The sequence below is a fragment of the Aythya marila genome, assembly GCF_965140915.1.
Source record: "Aythya marila genome assembly, chromosome: W".
NCBI lineage: Eukaryota > Metazoa > Chordata > Aves > Anseriformes > Anatidae > Aythya > Aythya marila.
The window spans coordinates 15,718,535-15,739,937 of record NC_139081.1 but is presented as its reverse complement, the minus strand read 5'-3'; the positions used below and the strand labels follow the sequence as shown (position 1 = coordinate 15,739,937).

Genomic DNA, 21,403 nt, shown 5'->3' with positions numbered 1-21,403 from the left:
ATCCGCGGGGAAGCGCGGGAAACGGAACCGCGCAGGGACGCGGGAAAAGGAGCCGCGGAAAACGCGGGACATTGAAATAATCGCGGTGCGATGCGGGACATCGGAGATGGAGTTGCTACGGGAGACCAGAGGCGTCAGTGGACAACGGTAGTCGACTCTCACCGTGTGGCGAGTCGGCACAGAGCAGAGGGACGGACATCAGGACCCTGCAGCCTGTCTGACGTAACCATGGAGGCAGCAGCGGCTGTGCTGCTTCTCTCTAGCATTCCTTTTCTAAGAGGTTTACCTTGCAATGCAAAAAAGACTATTCGTCCCCAGATCGGTGTTATAACTATGTTTCTGGATAACATTCCGTGGGGTTGCCACATTCTACAGACTATTAATGACGAATTAGCTCTATTGCGGGGCAGGAGGGCAGAGACGCAGATTACCCTGCCAAATGGCCACCGGCAGGCTGTTTCACAAACAGCTTCTAAAGTTGCAGCCGGCACTGCCTGCAGCCGTATAGCAGACGTTACACTCTCTTTCCTAACTAGTAATCATGTGTCTCATCCATTTGTGGTGAATGGTCAGTGGCAAAAAGAAAAGGGGGAGAGTAAGGGGCGACAAAGACAGAAACGGAACCAGGAGGATGCCACTGACACTAACAGCAGGGGTAATAGGAGTAGTGTAAGTGACACAGGTGTGGGGCGGTGGCGGGCGCTGCCGCGCTGCGGGGCGCTCTGCCTGCTGCTCGCCCTCGCCGGCCTGTGCACTGCTGCCGACAGTGCTAGAACAAAATGTGAAGACTGCTCAGATGGCAGTGATGAGAGTGCTTGTGTGAAGAACATGTGTGCTGAATCTGACTTTGTGTGCAACAGTGGTCAGTGTGTGCCAAACAGATGGCAGTGTGATGGGGATCCGGACTGTGAAAATGGGTCTGATGAGAGTGCTGAGCTGTGTCATACGAGAACATGCCGGGTAAATGAAATCAGCTGTGGTCCTCAGTCAACCCAGTGTATCCCAGTGTCCTGGAAATGTGATGGTGAAAAAGACTGTGACAGAGATCCTGATTGCAAGGATGGAAGTGATGAAATTAACTGCCCTTCTTGGACCTGCAGGCCAGACCATTTCAGATGTGAAGATGGGAACTGTGTCCATGGGAGTAGGCAGTGCAGTGGTGTGAGAGACTGTCTGGATGGCACTGATGAAGCAAACTGTAACAATGTTATTCAGTGCTCTGGACCTGGCAAATTCAAGTGCAGAAGTGGAGAATGCATAGATATCAATAAAGTGTGTAACCAGCAGAGAGACTGCAAGGACTGGGGTGATGAGCCCCTGAAGGAATGCATCATAAATGAATGTGACTGTCCAGCTGGGTTTGAGTTTGTAGACAAGAGAAACTGTGGAGACATTGATGAATGCCAAAACCCTGGTAGCTGTAGTCAAATCTGTATCAACCTGAAAGGTGGCTACAAATGTGAATGTAGCCATGGCTATCAGATGGATCCTGCTACAGGAACCTGGAAAGGGCCATACGGGTACAGAAATACAAATAACACCTGTGATTACAATGACACTGCTAAGCAGGGTTTAGGGGTTTATAGCATGGAGACAAGCGGTAACAACTACAGTGTTTGGAACAATTGTACAGCTTTGGCCTTACCTCCTGATGCTTTTCTGATTTGTGGTGATAGGGCCTGGCAAGGTATTGCTGCAAATGCTATCAGATGTCCATGTTACTTAGATAAACTCATTGTATTTGCTCCTAGCTTGTTACAGTTGCGTGAGATCACCAGACATAAATGGGCATTGCTTGCACCGGATTGCAATGATAATGTTGAATTGTGTGGGGTTGCAGCTAGAGCGGCATTGGCAATTTTAGTGCCTGGAGTGGCATCTGCAGCCGCACGTAACAACTGCTTGGCTGTGGGGATCGGCTGTGGTGTGGACGCCCCTAGGTGCACCCTGAGCGTTTTGTTCGGAGGGGACTCCACTCTCAGCTGCTCACCGCAGGAGCAGACAAAGATCTCCTGAAGCTGCAGACAAACAGTATGTTTTCAACTGCTGGAGGGATACTAACTGGAGTGTTAATAATTGTGTGTGTTATTCTTAAATGTCCAGGTATTTTGTGTTGAAAGTATTTGTGTAAGGGTAAGGTTTTAAAACAAAGTGTTGCAAGTCATTTCACGAGGAACACAATGAGAGACAATACTTGTTTGTTTGCTTATCATTCTAAATTATGTTCTTGTGGTATGATTGAGAGTGAGATGTGCCAGAGGCCTCTGGGTGTGCGATTGTGCTCTGTATGTGTGATTGTGCTGTGTACTGTGTGAGTGAGAGAGCGCTTTTGCCATAGTGCAGGTTTGCCTTAGTGCAGGTTTGCCATAGTGCAGGTTATTGCCTTAGTGCAGGTTATTGCCATAGTGCAGGATTCCGGAATATGGCCCTAGTACAGGTTATCATTGCCATAGTGCAGGATTCCGGAATATAGCCATAGTACAGGTTATTGTTGCCATAGTGCAGGATTCCGGAATATAGCCTTAGTACAGGTTATTGTTGCCACAGTGCAGGATTCCGGAATATAACCATAGTACAGGTTATTGTTGCCATAGTGCAGGATTCCGGAATATAGCCTTAGTACAGGTTATTGTTGCCACAGTGCAGGATCCCGGGATATAACCATAGGGCAGGCTAAAAGCATAGGAAATTGGTGCCGGCAAAAATCAGAAGAAATGGATTTATTACAACGCTGTTAGAAAAACGGGGAGTCAATTTTAAGCAACTAGCAGGGCTAGTTGTGATCGGTTGAGCAAAATCAAGTTTCACTAGTACGGAGTCATTGTTTGAAGTAGCCACTTGGAGAAATTTAAGGGAATGTACTGTTTAGACCTTTTCAACTCACAAATTCATTACTTTCCTGAAAGAGCACATGAGAAAGAGTCAATATGGTATCAATCCTTTCAATCAATGGTTCACTGATTTGTTTGAAACAATGCATAGATGGTTACTGGGATTAGTCAAAGGGGGATTAAGGATTCTGTTCATTGTGGTGTCAATCATCATTACACATAGTATTATGTTAAATGTGGTTAAAGGGTTACTTGCAAAATGTTATAGGGATTTTGAAGTGGTGCCGGGAACAGGTACCCAGTGGATCACTGCAAAGTGGACTGAAGCAGTTTTAGAATCTGCACACGCTGAAGACGACCATGAAGAGGTTCCTGATAATCATTCTGACAATGACGTGGGCTGTGACACCCTTTGATCACCATCAAGTGATTAGGTTTAAGTGTGTTACTATTAGATTGTGTTACCATTAAGTGCTTACAGTAATTGTAGTGTTATTAGGATTAAGTTATATAGTTGTGTTATGTTATGTATTTGACATCTGCTGTAAAACCAAGTACTGCTTGTACAAAAAGAAAACGGGGGAATTGTTGGGAATTGGCATAATTGTTCGATCTAAGCTTGCTTTAAGCAACCAGGGTAGGCCTTAGAAATCTCAGGGCCTGCTGTAGCTGAGCAAACCAGGCTGCCAGAGTAACTGTGAGAAGCTCCCACGGCAATGACTCCCACATCACCCAATTAAGGAACTCAGAAAATATTGTTATCAGCAGCTGGCCTCAAGGACTAGGCCTACGTGACCGTTAAGCACAAAGGGGGTTGTTTTCCTAACTTCTAATCAAAAGGGGGGTTCTTTTCTTGCAGGTGGTGTTATTTTCTTAACAGTTTGTCTGGGTGCTTTTGACCAATAATCTTGTGTGAAACACTGTCCACCCCTGTAAAATTCACTATAAAAGTTGGGCTATTCGGGCAATAAAAGGGTGAAGCATGATCTGACTCTGCTGGTGTCTGTCGTGCTTTCGTCCGTGCTTCGCAACAGACTAACCAGGTGGCCTTTGCCAAATGCGTATCCCAGTTTTTGAACGTCCCAGCGCCCATTGCTTTCAAGGTAGTCTTTAACAGGCCATTGTATCGTTCAACTTTCCCGGAGGCTGGTGCATGATAGGGGATGTGATACACCCATTCAATACCATGTTCTTTGGCCCAAGTGTCTATAAGGTTGTTTCGGAAGTGAGTCCCATTGTCTGATTCTATTCTTTCTGGGGTGCCATGTCGCCATAGGACTTGCTTTTCAAGGCCCAGGATGGTGTTCCGGGCGGTAGCATGAGGCACAGGATATGTTTCCAGCCATCCGGTGGTTGCTTCCACCATTGTAAGTACGTGGCGCTTGCCATTGCGAGTTTGAGGGAGTGTGATGTAATCAATCTGCCAGGCCTCTCCATATTTATATTTCAGCCATCGTCCTCCATACCAAAGAGGCTTTGACCGTTTGGCTTGCTTGATTGCAGCACATGTTTCACAGTCATGAATAACCTGTGCTATAGCGTCCATGGTCAAGTCCACCCCTCGATCACGAGCCCATCTGTATGTTGCATCTCTACCTTGATGGCCTGAGGTGTCATGGGCCCATCGGGCTATAAATAATTCACCTTTATGCTGCCAATCCAGGTCCACCTGAGCTACTTCAATCTTAGCAGCCTGATCCACCTGCTGGTTGTTTTGATGTTCTTCAGTAGCCCGATTCTTGGGCACATGAGCATCTACGTGGCGTACTTTCACAGCCAGGTTCTCTACCCGAGCAGCAATATCTTGCCACAATGCAGCAGCCCAGATAGGTTTGCCCCTACGCTGCCAGTTGTTTTGCTTCCATTGCTGTAACCATCCCCACAGGGCATTTGCTACCATCCATGAATCGGTGTAGAGATAGAGAACTGGCCATTTTTCTCGTTCAGCAATGTCTAAAGCCAGCTGAATGGCTTTCACTTCTGCAAACTGACTCGATTCACCTTCTCCCTCAGCAGCTTCTGCAACTCGTCGCGTAGGACTCCATACAGCAGCCTTCCATCTCCGATGCTTCCCCACAATACGACAGGACCCATCAGTGAACAGGGCATATTTCTTTTCATTCTCTGGCAACTGGTTGTACAGTGGGGCTTCTTCAGCACGACCCACCTCCTCCTCTGATGATATCCCAAAGTATTTGCCTTCTGGCCAGTCCATGATCACTTCCAATATTCCTGGGCGACTGGGGTTTCCTATTCGAGCCCGCTGAGTAATCAGTGCAACCCACTTGCTCCATGTAGCATCAGTTGCATGATGCGTAGAGGGGACCCTTCCCTTGAACATCCAGCCTAGTACCGGTAATCGGGGTGCTAGGAGGAGCTGCGCTTCAGTACCGACCACCTCCGAAGCAGATCGAACTCCTTCATATGCTGCCAATATCTCCTTTTCAGTTGGAGTATAGCGGGCCTCAGATCCTCTGTATCCCCGACTCCAAAACCCCAGAGGCCGACCTCGAGTTTCCCCAGGTTCTTTCTGCCAGAGGCTCCAGGTGGGGCCGTTCTCCCCGGCTGCAGTGTAGAGCACATTCTTTACATCTGGTCCTGTTCGAACTGGCCCAAGGGCTACTGCATGGACTATTTCCTGCTTGATTTGTTCAAAGGCTTGTCGTTGTTCAGGGCCCCATTCAAACTCATTCTTCTTACGAGTTACTTGGTAGAGTGGGTTTACAATCAGACTGTAATTTGGGATGTGCATTCTCCAAAACCCCACAACACCTAGGAAAGTCTGTGTTTCTTTTTTGTTAGTTGGTGGAGACATAGCTGTTATTTTGTTGATCACATCCATTGGGATTTGACGACGTCCATCTTGCCATTTTATTCCTAAAAACTGGATCTCCCGTGCAGGTCCTTTGACTTTATTTTGTTTTATGGCAAAACCGGCTTTCAGAAGGATTTGGACTATTTTCTTCCCTTTCTCGAAAACTTCCTCTGCTGTGTCACCCCACACAATAATGTCATCGATGTACTGCAGGTGTTCAGGAGCTTCCCCCTGCTCTAGTGCAGACTGAATCAGCCCATGGCAAATGGTAGGGCTGTGTTTCCACCCCTGGGGCAGCCTATTCCAAGTATATTGGACTCCCCTCCAAGTGAAGGCAAATTGTGGCCTGCACTCTGCTGCTAGAGGGATGGAGAAAAATGCATTAGCGATATCAATTGTGGCGTACCACTTGGCTGCCTTCGATTCAAGTTCATACTGAAGTTCCAGCATGTCCGGCACTGCAGCACTCAGTGGTGGCATGACTTCGTTCAGGCCGCGATAGTCCACTGTTAGTCTCCACTCGCCATTAGACTTTCGCACTGGCCATATGGGACTATTGAAAGGTGAATGAGTCTTGCTGATCACTCCTTGGCTCTCCAATTGACGAATTAGCTTATGGATGGGAATCAGGGAGTCTCGGTTGGTGCGATATTGCCGCCGGTGCACAGTTGTGGTAGCAATTGGCACTTGCTGTTCTTCGACCCTCATCAACCCCACAACAGAGGGGTCCTCTGAGAGACCAGGCAAGGTAGATAATTGTTTAATGCCCTCTGTCTCTAAGGCAGCAATACCAAAAGCCCACCGGAACCCTTTTGGGTCCTTGCAGTATCCTCTTCTAAGATAGTCTATGCCAAGGATACATGGAGCATCCGGACCAGTCACAATGCGGTGCTTTTCCCACTCATTCCCAGTCAGACTCACTTCAGCCTCCAATACAGTCAACTGCTGAGATCCCCCTGTCACTCCACAAATATAGATGGGCTCTGGTCCTTTATAGCTCGATGGCATTATAGTACATTGTGCACCGGTGTCTACTAAAGCCTTATACTTCTGTGCGCGTGATGTGCCAGGCCATCGAATCCACACAGTCCAATAAACTCGATTGTCCCTTTCCTCCCCCTGGCTGGAGGCAGGGCCCCCCTAATCCTGGTCAGAATCTTCCTCGTTTCTGTGTTTGAAGGACTGTCTGCTGGAAGTTGGAGCAGCAAACTTTTCGGAGAATCCCTTTTTCCTGATTGTTTTCTTTTGCAACTCACGTACCCGTGCCTCTAGGGTCGCGGTAGATTTTCCATCCCACTTTCTCATGTCCTCTCCATGGTCTCGTAAGTAAAACCACAGGGTGGCACGGGGTGAGTACCCACCATATCGTCTTCCTTGTGTGGGTGAACGCCTACCCCTGACAGCTGAGACACTGCTTTGTACAGGTGCGAAGGAGAATAATCTCTCTTCAAGTTGGTGAACCTTTTCAGAAAGTTTCTCCCAAGTGTTCTCCTTTGGTCGGTGGGCACTGGTTGGTTCAGGTGGGGAGGACAATAGATTCTCTTCAAGTTGGTGAACCTTTTCAGAAAGTTTCTCCACAGCTGAGACGCAGGCCTGTAAGGAAGAGGAGAGACTTTCTTCGTACTGCCGGAGTTGTTTAGCCGCTTCACCCACTGTGGGTTCCTCATCCTCTTTCCAGGCCATTATTGCCAATGAGCTGGCATATGATGATGGTGCACTCCGTACAAACTTCCGCCACATGGGTCGTGTACACTTGACTTCATCTGGATCTGTGGATGTTTGTTTGAGGTCTGGATCCTCATAAATCACTTCCCGTACGGCTAATTCCCTCAGGTACTGGATTCCCTTCTCCATAGTGGTCCACTTGCCTGGTAGACATAAAATATCTTCCTTGAAGGGATACCTTTCCCTCACAGCTGAGAGGAGACGCCTCCAGAGGCTGGTGGGTCGTGCTCCATCTGCAATTGCTTTGTCAATGCCGGCGTCTCGAGCAAGGGATCCCAGCCGCTTGGCTTCCCTGCCGTCTAATTCCACACAATTGGCTCCAGAGTCCCAGCACCGGAGCAGCCAGGTGACAAGCTGCTCACCTATACAGCGACCAAAATCTTTTCGCACATCTCGTAGCTCGCGCTCGTTTAGGCTTCGGGTAGTTACTGTTGCTCTTTCGGCATCCTCATCTTCCTCCTCCTGAATCCTTGACGGCCCAGCGTCGTCATCATCTTCGTCATCTCTATACTTAGTTTTGGCAGAAGCCTTACCTGGATTGGCAGAAGACTCTCTGCGTTCTAAACGACTTGAATTTCTATACCATATTTTCACCTTCTCTACAGGGGCAGCTTGCACTGCTACTGCTCGTTTCTCTGACTTTGTTACAGGGTCTGCCACAGGGGTTGGAATGCCCTCTGCAGGGTCAACTTGCACTGCTACAGCTCGTTTCTCTGACACGGCCACAGGAGCTGGAGCGGCTACAGGAGCTGGAGCAGTTGCAGGAACCGGAGCTGTAGCGGCTACAGGAGCTGGAGCTGGAGCTGGAGCAGTTGCAGGAGCTGGGACTGGAGCAGCAGTAGGAGCTGGAGCTGGAGCGGCTTCAGGAGCTGGAGCTGGAGCGGCTTCAGGAGCTGGGACTGGAGCAGTTGCAGGAACTGGGACTGGAGTAGCGGCCGGAGCTGGAACTGGAGCGACTGCAGGAACTGGGACTGGAGCAGCTGCAGGAGCTGGAGCTGGAGCGGCTTCAGGAGCTGGAGCTGGAGCAGCTTCAGGAGCTGGGACTGGAGCAGTTGCAGGAACTGGGACTGGAGTAGCGGCCGGAGCTGGAACTGGAGCGACTGCAGGAACTGGGACTGGAGCAGCTGCAGGAGCTGGGACTGGAGCGGCTGCAGGAGCTGGGACTGGAGCGGCTGCAGGAGCTGGAGCTGGAGCGGCTGCAGGAGCTGGGACTGGAGCGGCTGCAGGAGCTGGGACTGGAGCGGCTGCAGGAGCTGGGACTGGAGCGGCTGCAGGAGCTGGGACTGGAGCGGCTGCAGAATCCACTGTAGGGGTCACAGTGGCCGTTGGATCTGTCACAGGGTTTGGAGTGGCCGCAGGGTCTGTCACTAAGTTGACAGCAGTATCAATGGCAGCTCGATAGGCATGAGCCAGGCCCCAGCACGTTACAATGATTTGTGTTACTTTGGAACTGCCAGAATCATTACACCTTTTTTTCAAGCATTCTGCCAGTTTTTGAGGATTTTGCCATTGTTCAGGGGTGAATTTCCAACACACTGGGGGTGCCAACTGCTCTAGATGCCTGCCCATATCCACCCATACTCCCTGCCACCCACAACTATACTGCCTCCGGGCAGATCTCCGGATGAGCTTCATAAGTAGTTGTTTAACTTTAAGCAGAATCTGAAGTGCATTCATGAGGCAGAACAACAAGACTATGGTATTCTGAGTATTCCAGAAATATTCAATATCTTGGAGAGCTATTGTGACAAGCTCAGGGGATAAGAGGGTGGTGAAGGAGGAAGGCAGAGTGACCCAGGAGGATACAGGGGTGGTGAAGGAGAAAGGGAGAGTAAGCAAGTAAGGAAAAATATCCTCCCCTTTCCCCTCCACAGATTGACTCTCTAATGGAGAAAAACAATAGGTATAATTGCTAATAGTTCCCAAGATGCTGTTTCCAAAGTACAGAGTCCACGATGTTACTGAGTATAAATACCAAGTTAGAGTCATGACCAGATATCTTATCGTCTCATAAGCCATTGCTATAACACTTAGTACCATAATGGTCTGAAACCAGGGCCCGGAGAGGAGAAACAACACTACAGAGAGCAAATACGGAAAATAATGTACTATAATACTCAATTTGGAAAACAGGCGCAGCAGAGTTGTGATTAAAGCAATCAGCATCATGACAAGTGACCATTAAGCAGGTCTAATCCTTCCACCAATTTTAGTTTAACACACTCTGATCAGATCTGCCGTTATCTCAACCTTTCGGGCCCCACGTTGGGCGCCAAAAAGACTGTCGTGGTTTAACCCGACCGGCAGCTAAACACCACGCAGCCGTTCGCTCACCCTCCCCCCTCCCTCTCTGGGACGGGGGAGAGAAATGGAAAGTGAAGCCCGTGAGTTGAGATAAAGACAGTTTAATAAGACAGGAAAAAAAAATAACAAAAATAATAATAACAATAATAATAATGATGATACAATGGTGATAATACGAAAGTAATAATAGTATGTACAAACAAGTGATGCACAATGCAATTGCTCACCACCCGCTGACCGATGCCCAGCCTAACCCCGAGCAGTCCGGCCCCCTCCCCCCGGCTAGCCACCCCTATATATTGTTTAGCATGACGTCAGATGGTATGGAATACCCCTTTGGCTAGTTTGGGTCACCTGTCCTGGGTCTGTCCCCTCCCAGCTTTTACTGCACCCCCCAGCCTGCCCGTTGGCAGGACAGAGCAAAGGCTGAGATGTCCTTGGCTTAGTATAAGCACTGCTCTGCAACAATTAAAGCATCGGGGTGTTATCAGCACTCTTCTCATTCTAAGCCAAAACACAGCATTCCACCAGCTACTAGGAAGAAAATTAATTCTGTGCTAACTGAAACCAGGACACATATAGATGCATTCACCTGACAAATTTAGAAGCATCTAGGAAATAACCTCTACTATGTGAAACACTATAAGGAGACTGCCTTTTCTGGGGGAGGTGGTGGCTGGCATATGATAGTTTCATTTGTGGTCAAGCTGGGAAATCACACCTCAATGAGGTGTAGGACCTATAGGGACTTACATAGTTCAGGCCTAGGTAGATTCTTTACCTCTCACTATGCAGTTGGTGTTACCTCATTTGTGTACTTAACCTGGCTGTTACTTAGATGCAGTATGCCACCTTCCATTGCAATGAGTGAAACCTTAAATTAATCTGTGGGGTTTTTTTTGTTTGTTTTGTTTTGTTTTTGTTTTAAGTAGTATTATTAAAAGATAACCAAAGATTTAAAAAAAAAAAAAAAAAAAAAAAGCTTTCTAAGATACAAGTTGCTATAGAAGTTGTCATATTGTTTATGGAAAAAACACTTCTACATAAGAAATACTTAATGCTGTTTCTTCCCTTGCTTCTTAAAGCGCATAGGCTGTTTAATATCAGGAGGAGATTTTAATACTTAAAGTAAATACTGAGTTAAGCTGGACCTAAAAACTTTAGCTGAAGTAAACTTCTAATCAAAGAAGGATTTCTCAGTGCTTAACAACTTCAGCTTTATCAGTAGCTGCTGGTGTATTATTTTGTGCTTTTAAAATTCCTTTAAGTGCATACATGTGCTCTGAAGTGCCCATTTGTCCTGCCATAACAAAGCATTAGAAATAGTTTTCATAGAAACATCAAAGCCCTTCTCAACACGAGTGCTCTTCTGTACATCCATCCACCCACACTCACATGGTGCATGTCTGTTTCACCTTGGAGGGAGCAGAAGTGGAAAGAAGAGCATAAAACTGAAGAAATAAGTGTACTGGGTCTGGCTGGAATGTTATCTTTCCCGGCAGCAGCCCATACAGTGCTGTACTCTGCACTTGTAGCTGGAACAGCAGTGGTATCACACCAGTGTTGTGTCTACTGCTGAGCAGTGCTGGCACGGGACCGGGCCTCTCTCTAACCCTCCTAGGGGGTGGGCAAAAAGTGAGGAGAGAAACATCACTAGGGCAGCTGACCTAAACCAATCGAAGGGATATTTCATACCATGTGATGTCACACTCAGCAATAAAAGGTGGAAACAGGAAGAAGAGGGGAGGGGTGGGCTCTTGTTGGGAAAACGTCGGTCCTCCTCCCGAACACCGGCTGCGTGCGTTGAGGCCCGGCTTCAAGGACGTGGTCAATCATCGCTCATTTGTGGGAAGTAGAGAGTAATTTCTTTCTTCTGCACTTCCACATAGCCTTCATTTATTTTATTTGTTTGTTTTCCTCCCTTCTTTTTATTTTTCCCTTTCCCCCTCCCTTTTCCCCTTTCCCTTTTTATTTCCCTTTAGTTAAATTGTTCATAATAATCTTTAATTATTATTATTATTTCCCTTTAATTAAATTATCCTTATCTCAACCCGTGAGTTGTTCTTTGCTTTACTTCTCCCTCTCCTCATCTAAAAGAGGGGGAGTGAGAGAGCGGTTGTGGGGTTTAGCTGCCCAGCACGGTAAAACCACCACAATAAGAGAAATGAGGAGAGCATATGGGATAGGTGTGCATTAGCTTGCCTTTGTGACAGAAAGAATAGCAATGATGCTTATAAGTCTTACAAGGAGCGGCTGAGGGAGCTGGGATTGTTCAGCCTGGAGAAGAGGAGGCTCAGGGGCAACCTTATCGCACTCTACAGGTACCTTAAAGGAGGCTGTAGCAAGGTGGAGATTGGTCTATTCTCCCACGTGCCTGGCGAAAGGATGAGGGGGAATGGGCTAAAGTTGTTCCAGGGGAGGTTTAGGTCGGATCTTAGGAAGAACTTCTTTACTGAAAGGGTTGTTAGGCATTGGAATAGGCTGCCCAGGGAAGTGGTTGAGGCACCATCCCTGGAGGTCTTTAAAAGACGTTTAGACTTTGATATGGTTTGGTGGAGGACTGGTTAGTGTTAGGTCAGAGGTTGGACTAGGTGATCTTGGAGGTCTCTTCCAACCTAAATGATTCTGTGATTTTTCCAGTCCCTGAATTGACAAAGACTGAGCAGACAAGGCTGGAGGAGATGCTTTTTAAAACTTTTTTAATTTTCATTTTTATGGTTACTGTTTAAAAAAAAAAAATGTCTTCATGGCTAATTTTTCTTCAGTACAGAAGTGCTTGTTTGTCATATCTTTGCTCAAGACATGGCTTAGCTAGTGTTTCATCCCAACTTTAAATGCACAGTGAAACTCCTCAGAGATGCTCACGTGGTCTCAGTCTCTACGCATGTATCTAGATGGGTCAGAGATCAGAGAAATGGTGACATGAGCGCGCTAACTTACTGTAATAGTCAGCTATATGAATTTGACAGCTCATTCTGCGCCACGGGAGAGGAAAAAATTGCTGTAGTAGTACAGCTTAGATTTTGCCTGACTGTTGGCTTTTTTGTTTGCTTTTTTTTTTTAGGTGAAACATGGAACCCATTAAAGTTGCACTACCAGTTACGAAATGTCCGTGAACAGTTAGCTAAAAATCTAGTGGAAAAAGGTGTACTGACAACAGAGAAACAGAACTTCCTTCTTTTTGACATGACTACGCACCCTCTCACCAACAACAATATCAAACAGCGCCTCATCAAGAAGGTTCAAGAAGCAGTTCTTGACAAATGGGTGAATGACCCCCACCGCATGGACAAGCGCTTGTTGGCACTCGTTTATTTAGCCCATGCTTCAGATGTTCTGGAGAACGCTTTTGCCCCCCTTTTGGATGAGCAGTATGATTTAGCGACAAAGAGAATGCGGCAGCTTCTGGATTTAGACCCTGAGGTTGAATGTATGAAAGCCAACACGAATGAGGTTCTGTGGGCTGTTGTAGCAGCTTTCACAAAATAACTGCAATCAGACTGCAGTGTTCTCTTTTCTTTCATGTAAACCAATTGTTTCTCTTCTATTGGCTATTCATGTTTTCTGTAATTTGTACCTTCTCACATGAATTGGCTTTTGTTTAATGGAATTATAAGTGGTGTATTCCTTCTTTCTCTGTGCATCTGTATACAGGATTCTGTTGGTACAAGAGACCTTCCTATTTAAAACAACAGAAAAAGGTTTTACTGCCATATTGGCTTTCCATTTCCTTTTAAATTTGAGTTATCTGAAATATTTGTTACTCTGTTTTTCATCTTATTGTTATTGAAGTGGTTTAACATGGAAAGCACCTCGAGGAAACGTGCATGCAATTGGATCACTAGTCTCAGCTGACACAGATGTGTGCATGCCTCAATACTTCTGCAGTACAATTCATAACAGATCAAAAAGGGTCTTTTTAAAAAATCACCAAAGCTCCATGTCGAAGTGTCTGTCAGGGCATTTTATACACAAATGTTGTTTCAATTATATCTGACAAAATTACTTTAAAAGCAGAAATTCCATTTAACAGCTTTGTCAATAGTTCCTGTAAAACCCCATAAATTTTACTTTTCATTTAAGTCTCTTGTGTACTTATATTTTCATTAGAATGATAGCTGAGTCACCAAGGCTAGTGTTGAAAGGTCCAATTGTTTCATAAACCAGTTTTGGGATGGGATGCATTCCGTTATATTGTAAATACAGTTCAAGTTGTACATTAACAACTGCCCCATCTTAGTATTTTGCAAGAGCTATGTAGTTGTACACCTGGTGCCCCTTACTTGTTATCAGTCATTGCCATTTGGTGGAAAGAAAGGCCTCTTATAAAGAGTATGTATGTAAAAGCTGTTTGTTTCCAGCATTTACAGAGTTTGCCATCCAGGTATTCTCTGTCTATGCATTGCCTTTGATAATTAGTGTATGGAAAGAGACTGCTTTCTGTCATTTTTTTCTTGCCCTCCTGTACGGAAAAGGTTTGTGACCAGTGCAGTTCTTGAGTGCGGTTTTTAATTTTGTTTGTACACAAGTTAATGTTTGTCTCTTAAAAGTCATAATCTATTTTACATCTTAAAAACAGTCAGTCCTAGCAGGTGTTGCATGTATATGGTTAGCAAGTAATGACTGCAGTTCAGATTATTAAGATTTCTGTAATGGGACACTATACTATATTTTAATTTTTATATACAATTATGCTGATTAACACACTTGTAAAATAATATATATATATATATATATATATATAAACTTTGGCTTTTTAAAATGTGTTGCCTCTTTACCATTGCTTGTTACATCTCCCATTGGCTTTACAATGTAAATATTATGCACTGAACAAATTAAGTGTTGATTTATATATTTTTTTTTCTTTATAACACAGATTTACAGTGGGGCTTACAGGTGTTTAGAAACTTTATTGGTTAATATTCAGAGTAAGAATACTAGATGGTGTATAACTGTAGAGTTGAAATTTAAAAGATCCCTTTAATCTGTATACTAACTTTTTACCTACAGTAAATAAACTATGATCTTGAAAGTGCCTAAAACAGAGCAAGCATGTCATTTTTATTTTTTGTTGCTAATTAGAAAGGTTTTATTGCTTAACTGAAGGCTTTGGTTAATATCCTTCTTATTAGAAAGGGCGAGTTTATATTAAGTAGATCAAACTGACCTAATCAGCAGAGTTTCTCGGATCTGCAGGGTTTGTGACCAAGACAGACTGAATTAGTGTATGAGCATGCAGCTGTGCCTACCATGGGTAGACGTCTTCTATCTTGAGCACAACTCTACAGTCTCATCTGTGACTGGACTTTTGATTTTGCACCTCAGTTTGTATTGTTTATATGCTTAAGTAGTTTTATACACAAATGTTGTTTCAATTATATCTGACAAAATTACTTTAAAAGCAGAAATTCCATTTAACAGCTTTGTCAATAGTTCCTGTAAAACCCCATAAATTTTACAAACATGAACCTCTGTAATATATAATGTAATTTATTGTGCGTACAGATTTTGCTTAAGAATCCAGAAGCTGCCCCATGTTAGATAAGGGCCCCGCCGCTGGCTAGAACCAGGCTAATAAGCAATATCTTTTGTGCCTCTGTGAGAGCATATTTAAAACAGGGAAAAAAATAATCTATGGGGGAACAGCAGCTGGGAGATAGAGAGGAGTGAGAAACAGCCTTGCAGGCTCCAAGTTCAGTGAAGAAGGAGGGGGAGGAGGTGCTCCAGGCTCTGGAGCAGAAGTCCCCTGCGGCATGTGGTGAGGACCATGGTGAAGCAGGCTGTCCCCCTGCAGCCCATGGAGTACCACGGTGGAGCAGGATTCCATGCTGCAGCCCATGGAGGAGATCATGGTGGAGCAGGTGGACCTGCCCTGAAGGAGGTTGCGGCCTGTGGAGGACCCCCGCCAGAGCAGATTCCAGGACAGACTTGTAGCCCGTGGAGAGGAGCCCACACAGGAGCAGGTGACCTATCAGGAGCTGCTGCCCGTGGGGGACCCAGGTTGGAGCAGTGTGCTCCTGATGAATGGACCCCATGGTACGGACCCATATATGGAGCAGTTCTTGAAGAGCTGCTGCCTGTGGGAAGCCCACACAGGATTAGTTTAGGAAGGACTGCATCCCGTGGGAGGAACCCCACACTGGAGCAGGGGACAAGAGTGACCGAGGAGTAGCAGAGATGAAGCGCTACAGACTGACTGCAACCCCCATTCCCCTGCACCACTCGGGGGGAGGAGGTGGAAGTGGGCGGATGGGGGAAGGCATTTTTGGTTTCTTTCTTTTGTTTCTCACTTCTCTAGCTTGTTAGTAATAGGCAATAAATCTTACTATCTCCCTACTCTGAGTCCGTTTTGCCCGTCGCAATAATTGTTGAGTGATCTCCCTGTCCTTATCTCAACCCTTGAGCCCTTTTCATCGTATTTTCTCTCCCTTCCCCTTTGAGGAGGGGGGAGTGAGAGAGTGGCCGTGGTGGAACTCGGCTGCCCACCCGAGTAAAACCACCACACCTACTTATTGCTTTATAGAAGTGAATCAGCCTTCAAAATAATTTGTCTACAACTTCCGTAAAAATAAATGCCCCACTAGAAAAGATGCTTTTTAGCGCTGCAACACAAACTTACCCTCTTTTCAACAAGCAGATAGCCCAAAATGGAGAATTAATCTTGTATATGACCTTACTACACGAAAAGCTTGAGTAAGGAGATAGCAAGTCTTTAGAGCACTGACTCAGGAACAAGATCTTCTTACATTAGAGAACTCTGGTAAAAGTCATGATACTCAGCTCTAAGTCCTCCCTGCTGCATGGACAATAGCTTGCTTTGGAAACAAGCAAAGAGAAGTTTCAGTGTAAATTAGCATCAGCTTCTGTTCATCTTAACAAATCACATCATGTAAGCTGGATCAGAAAGCCAGCTGCTTTAGTTCAACCACCAAGGCAGCTAGTGTAGACAAAGATATTTGTTGAAGAAGGGGAGGTTCCCTGAAGCATCAGTAGGAAATCAGAGAAGAGGTGAAAGCAACTCTGAAGATGAGGCAATAGATTTAAGCTCAAATTGACTCTAAAACTGAAGGCAATGAAAAGCTTAGTAATAAAAAGGCAAGAGTAGAAACATCTGAGGTTCAAAGTTAGTACACATTGTTTCTGAGCACAAAAGAGGAAGTCACCAAGAAAGAGAGCGGAGCGGAGCGAGAAGACCAGGTACCAAAAGGTTTGAGAGGAAAAAAATAAAAAGTAGAAACAGCAAACAGTTTGGAGAGGTAGTGGGGGGAAAAATCCTACTAAATCAGCATTTCTTTCCCTATCCTTTCCACTGTCTTAAAAGCCAGCTTTTCTTCTGTTTCTACAGAAGCTTCTCCTCCTGAGTCAGAAGGCATTTCTTATCTTCAGCTTTTCAAAGGCTTTGTGTTGCTGCTTTGTAGAAAGGAGAAAAAATAATAAAAAAAAAATGCAATGGGAGCAAACTCTAGCTCTTGTCCTGTCTTGTCTTGTCTTGAGATGAACATGGGCAGTAGTTCTCACCATGTTTATTCCCCATCCAAAGATCCTCCCCTCCTATGCAAGACCACCTGAAGTCATGCTTTTATATTTGACACTTATAAAGCACTTGGCAGCACCTAATTCCCTGAGTAATTAAACTGTTGTATAAATTAAGCATAACCACAGAATAAAGGAGTTATTTTCAAAAAATGTTGAACCTGGAAACCCCTTTCCATTTAGAAAGATAGATGGACACAATACAGGGAAACTAGGATGCAAACAGGCTTTTGACTACCTGAAGTGCCTGAAGCTCAGTTTAGATAGAACTCACACTTTAATGGAAAACGGAAAAGTTCCATTTCCCAAACTGGTGAAGACCTTAGGAAAAACACTCATAAGTTACTCAATAAATGAAAAAAACCTTCAGATACTGCATGCATGTGATACACATCTACCACTTGGAGCTCATAGCTTGAAAGGGTGCTTTATTTTGTTTCAGTACAGATTCAGTCCAGTTCACAGAGAACACGGTTAATACATATATTTACTTTGTAGGAGAAATGGGCACGAACACATGAGCACTCGGTCACCAGTCTTTTATAGCCAATTTATGCAACTTTCACCTCAAAAGCATCATGCGTGGCACAGAGTTTTCACTAACACCTCATATAGGAGCACTGTAAAGTCATCTCTAGAAACACAGGAAGATGTATATCTCAAGGACTGTAAAATTAAATGCGTCTATGCCATTTGTGGATTTATCCTTCAAAATCCTGTTTTTGAGATTAACTTGGAAGTTTGTTTTAGAAAAATGAGTCCCTGAATAATACTTATTCTCCCCTGAGGTTCAGGTTCTTCAGGCTATAGATAATAATCTTTACTTCAAACAGCCAGAGATGGACTCACAGCAGCCAAAACTGTCTTAAAATCTGGATCTGTTAGCTGCAGCAGCAGCTAATATGAATAAGGGTACATGAATCTCAGCAGAACAGTTTCCCATGTTCAACCACTGTCGCAGGAAGAATGGCTGAAGTCATGACATACACCAATATGCACAGCGCATTAATCACTGTCCGCCACATCCCACTTACTTCTTTATCCATCTTTCCACTTGAGATGGCTTTATCCCATAAGCGATCTCCTACATCCCGCCACTCTTCTGGGCTAAACATTAGAGGAATTTCCTTCAGAAAACCCTCCTTCTGGGCCCAATGCACCAAGTCCTTCAACTTATTCACATTGCAAGATAGTTCTCTCTTAGAGAGTATACTAGAGAGAAGCTGGATGGCTGCTTCCTCCTCCATGCTTCCCCGGACAACCTGTAGGGTCACGATCCCCACCGCACTACTGTGTGCCACTTGCCTCACAGCGCTACTCGTTCCCCGTCTTCACCGACTCCTCTGTTCTCCCATAGAAGTTTTGAGGTCCGGTTTGATCACCGATGTCCCAGGTCCCTGTTCGGGCGTCATTTGTCACAGGAAGAACGGCTGAAGTCATGACATACACCAATACGGCTAGATCATGCTCTCTTTATTACCCGAATAGCCTGATTCTTATAGCAATCTAGCAGGGGCATACAGCATCTAACACAAGATTATTGGTCGAAAGCACTGTTAAAAATGAAGTCTCAACTCAATTTGAATTTAGTAATATTTATAAAAGGAATATTTATAAAAGGCAAGTAAACAGCGCTGGGTGCGCAGGGAGTCTATGCTCTACCAACATGCACACACGAACATCGAACATTCTAAATATACAGAACATTGTTTTCACATACTAAACCTGAGTATGCCTATACATATGTACAATCAGAAAAGGTAACAAACAATCTGTCTTGGGCAGAGTGACCACGAAATGGTGGAGTTCACTATTCTTGGCGAGGCCAGGAAGGGGACCAGTAAAACCGCTGTATTGGACTTCCGGAGGGCTGACTTTGAGCTGTTCAGGACACTAGTTGGTGGAGTCCCTTGGGAGGCGGTTCTGAAGGGCAGAGGGGTCCAGGAAGGCTGGGCGCTCTTCAAGAGGGAAATCTTAATGGCGCAGGAACGGTCTGTTCCCATGTGCCCAAAGACGAGCTGGCGGGGAAGAAGACCAGCCTGGCTGAACAGAGAATTGTGGCTTGATCTTAGGAGAAAAAAGAGGGTTTATAATCTTTGGAAAAGTGGGCAGGCCACTAGGGAGGACTATAAGGATATAGCGAGGCTGTGCAGGGACAAAATTAGGAAGGCCAAAGCTCATCTGGAGCTCAATCTGGCTACTGCTGTTAAAGATAACAAAAAAATGTTTCTATAAATACATCAACACAAAAAGGAGGCCTAAGGAGAATCTCCATCCTTTACTGGATGCGGGGGGGAACTTAGTGACAAGAGATGAGGAAAAGGCAGAGGTGCTCAATGCCTTCTTTGCCTCAGTCTTTAGCGGCAATACCGGTTATTCTCTGGATACTCAGTACCCTGAGCTGGTGGAAGGGGATGGGGAGCAGAACGTGGCCCTCACTATCCACGAAGAACTGGTTGTTGACCTGCTACGGCACTTGGATGTGTGCAAGTTGATGGGGCCGGATGGGATCCACCCAAGGGTACTGAGTGAACTGGCAGAGGAGCTGGCCAAGCCACTATCCATCATCTATCAGCAGTCCTGGCTATCGGGGGAGGTCCCAGTTGACTGGCGGCTAGCAAACGTGACGCCCATCTACAAGAAGGGCCAGAGAGCAGACCTGGGAAACTACAGGCCTGTCAGTTTGACCTCGGTACCAGGGAAGCTCATGGAGCAGATCCTCTTGACAGTCATCACGCAGCACTTGCAGGGCAAGCAGGCGATCAGGCCCAGTCAGCATGGATTTATGAAAGGCAGGTCCTGCTTGACGAACCTGATCTCCTTCTGTGACAAAGTGACGCGCTGGGTGGATGAGGGAAAGGCTGTGGATGTGGTCTACCTTGACTTCAGCAAGGATTTTGACACTGTTTCCCACAGCATTCTCCTCAAGAAACTGGCTGCTCATGGCTTGGACTGGCGCACGCTTCGTTGGGTTAGAAACTGGCTGGATAGCCGGGCCCAAAGAGTCGTGGTGAATGGAGCCAAGTCCAGTTGGAGGCCAGTCACTAGTGGCGTCCCCCAGGGCTCGGTGCTGGGGCTGGTCCTCTTTAATATCTTCATCGATGATCTGGACGAGGGGATCAAGTGCACCCTCAGTAAGTTCGCAGATGACACCAAGCTATGCGCATGTGTCAATCTGCTCGAGGGTAGGAAAGCTCTGCAGGAGGATCTGGATAGGCTGCACCGATGGGCTGAGGTCAACTGCATGAAGTTCACCAAGGCCAAGTGCCGGGTCCTGCACCTGGGGCGCAATAACCCCAAGCAGAGCTACAGTCTAGGAGATGAGTGGTTGGAGAGATGCCAGGCAAAGAAGGACCTGGGAGTGATGGTTGATAGTCAGCTGAATATGAGCCAGCAGTGTGCTCAGGTGGCCAAGAAGGCCAACGGCATCCTGGCTTGTATCAGAAACAGTGTGGCCAGCAGGGCTAGGGAGGTGATCGTCCCCCTGTACTCAGCTCTGGTGAGGCCGCACCTCGAGTACTGTGTTCAGTTTTGGGCCCCTCGCTACAAGAAGGACATCGAGGTGCTTGAGCGGGTGCAGAGAAGGGCGACGAAGCTGGTGAGGGGCCTGGAGAACAAGTCCTACGAGGAGCGGCTGAGGGAGCTGGGCTTGTTCAGCCTGGAGAAAAGGAGGCTCAGGGGTGACCTTATCGCTCTCTACAGATACCTTAAAGGAGGCTGTAGTGAGGTGGGGGTTGGCCTGTTTTCCCACGTGCCTGGTGACAGGACGAGGGGGAATGGGCTAAAGTTGCGCCAGGGGAGTTTTAGGTTAGATGTTAGGAAGAACTTCTTTACCGAAAGGGTTGTTAGACACTGGAACAGGCTGCCCAGGGAAGTGGTGGAGTCACCATCCCTGGAAGTCTTTAAAAGACGTTTAGATGTAGAGCTTAGGGATATGGTTTAGTGGGGATTGTTAGCATTAAGTCAGAGGTTGGACTCGATGATCTTCAGGTCTCTTCCAACCTAGAAATTCTGTGATTCTGTGATTCTGTAATCCTTTAAGTTCCGTGACTTAACAGTCTCCATTTTCCATTCCTTTTATTGATTACAAACAAGTCTCCATTTTCCATTCCTTTTGAACAATATGTCTCGCTTTAAGTTGTCAAGCAACTCAGCCTTCGGGCCTTATGTACCCCATTCTTCCCAGTTGGAAGAA

General features: G+C 46.0%; 1 protein-coding gene across 1 annotated transcript in view; it reads left to right on the top strand.

The window, feature by feature from the left end:
- Positions 1-14,706, top strand: part of LOC309889517 (Golgi phosphoprotein 3-like) — a gene marked incomplete at its 5' end in the record, with an annotated part of 71,913 nt that extends 57,207 nt beyond the window's left edge. Inside the window, one exon of the mRNA XM_082782368.1 lies at positions 12,740-14,706. Coding sequence (XP_082638494.1) covers positions 12,740-13,164 — 425 coding nt within the window. The 3' untranslated portion in view covers positions 13,165-14,706. The remainder of the gene's footprint in view (positions 1-12,739) is intronic.
- Positions 14,707-21,403: the final 6,697 nt, after the last annotated feature.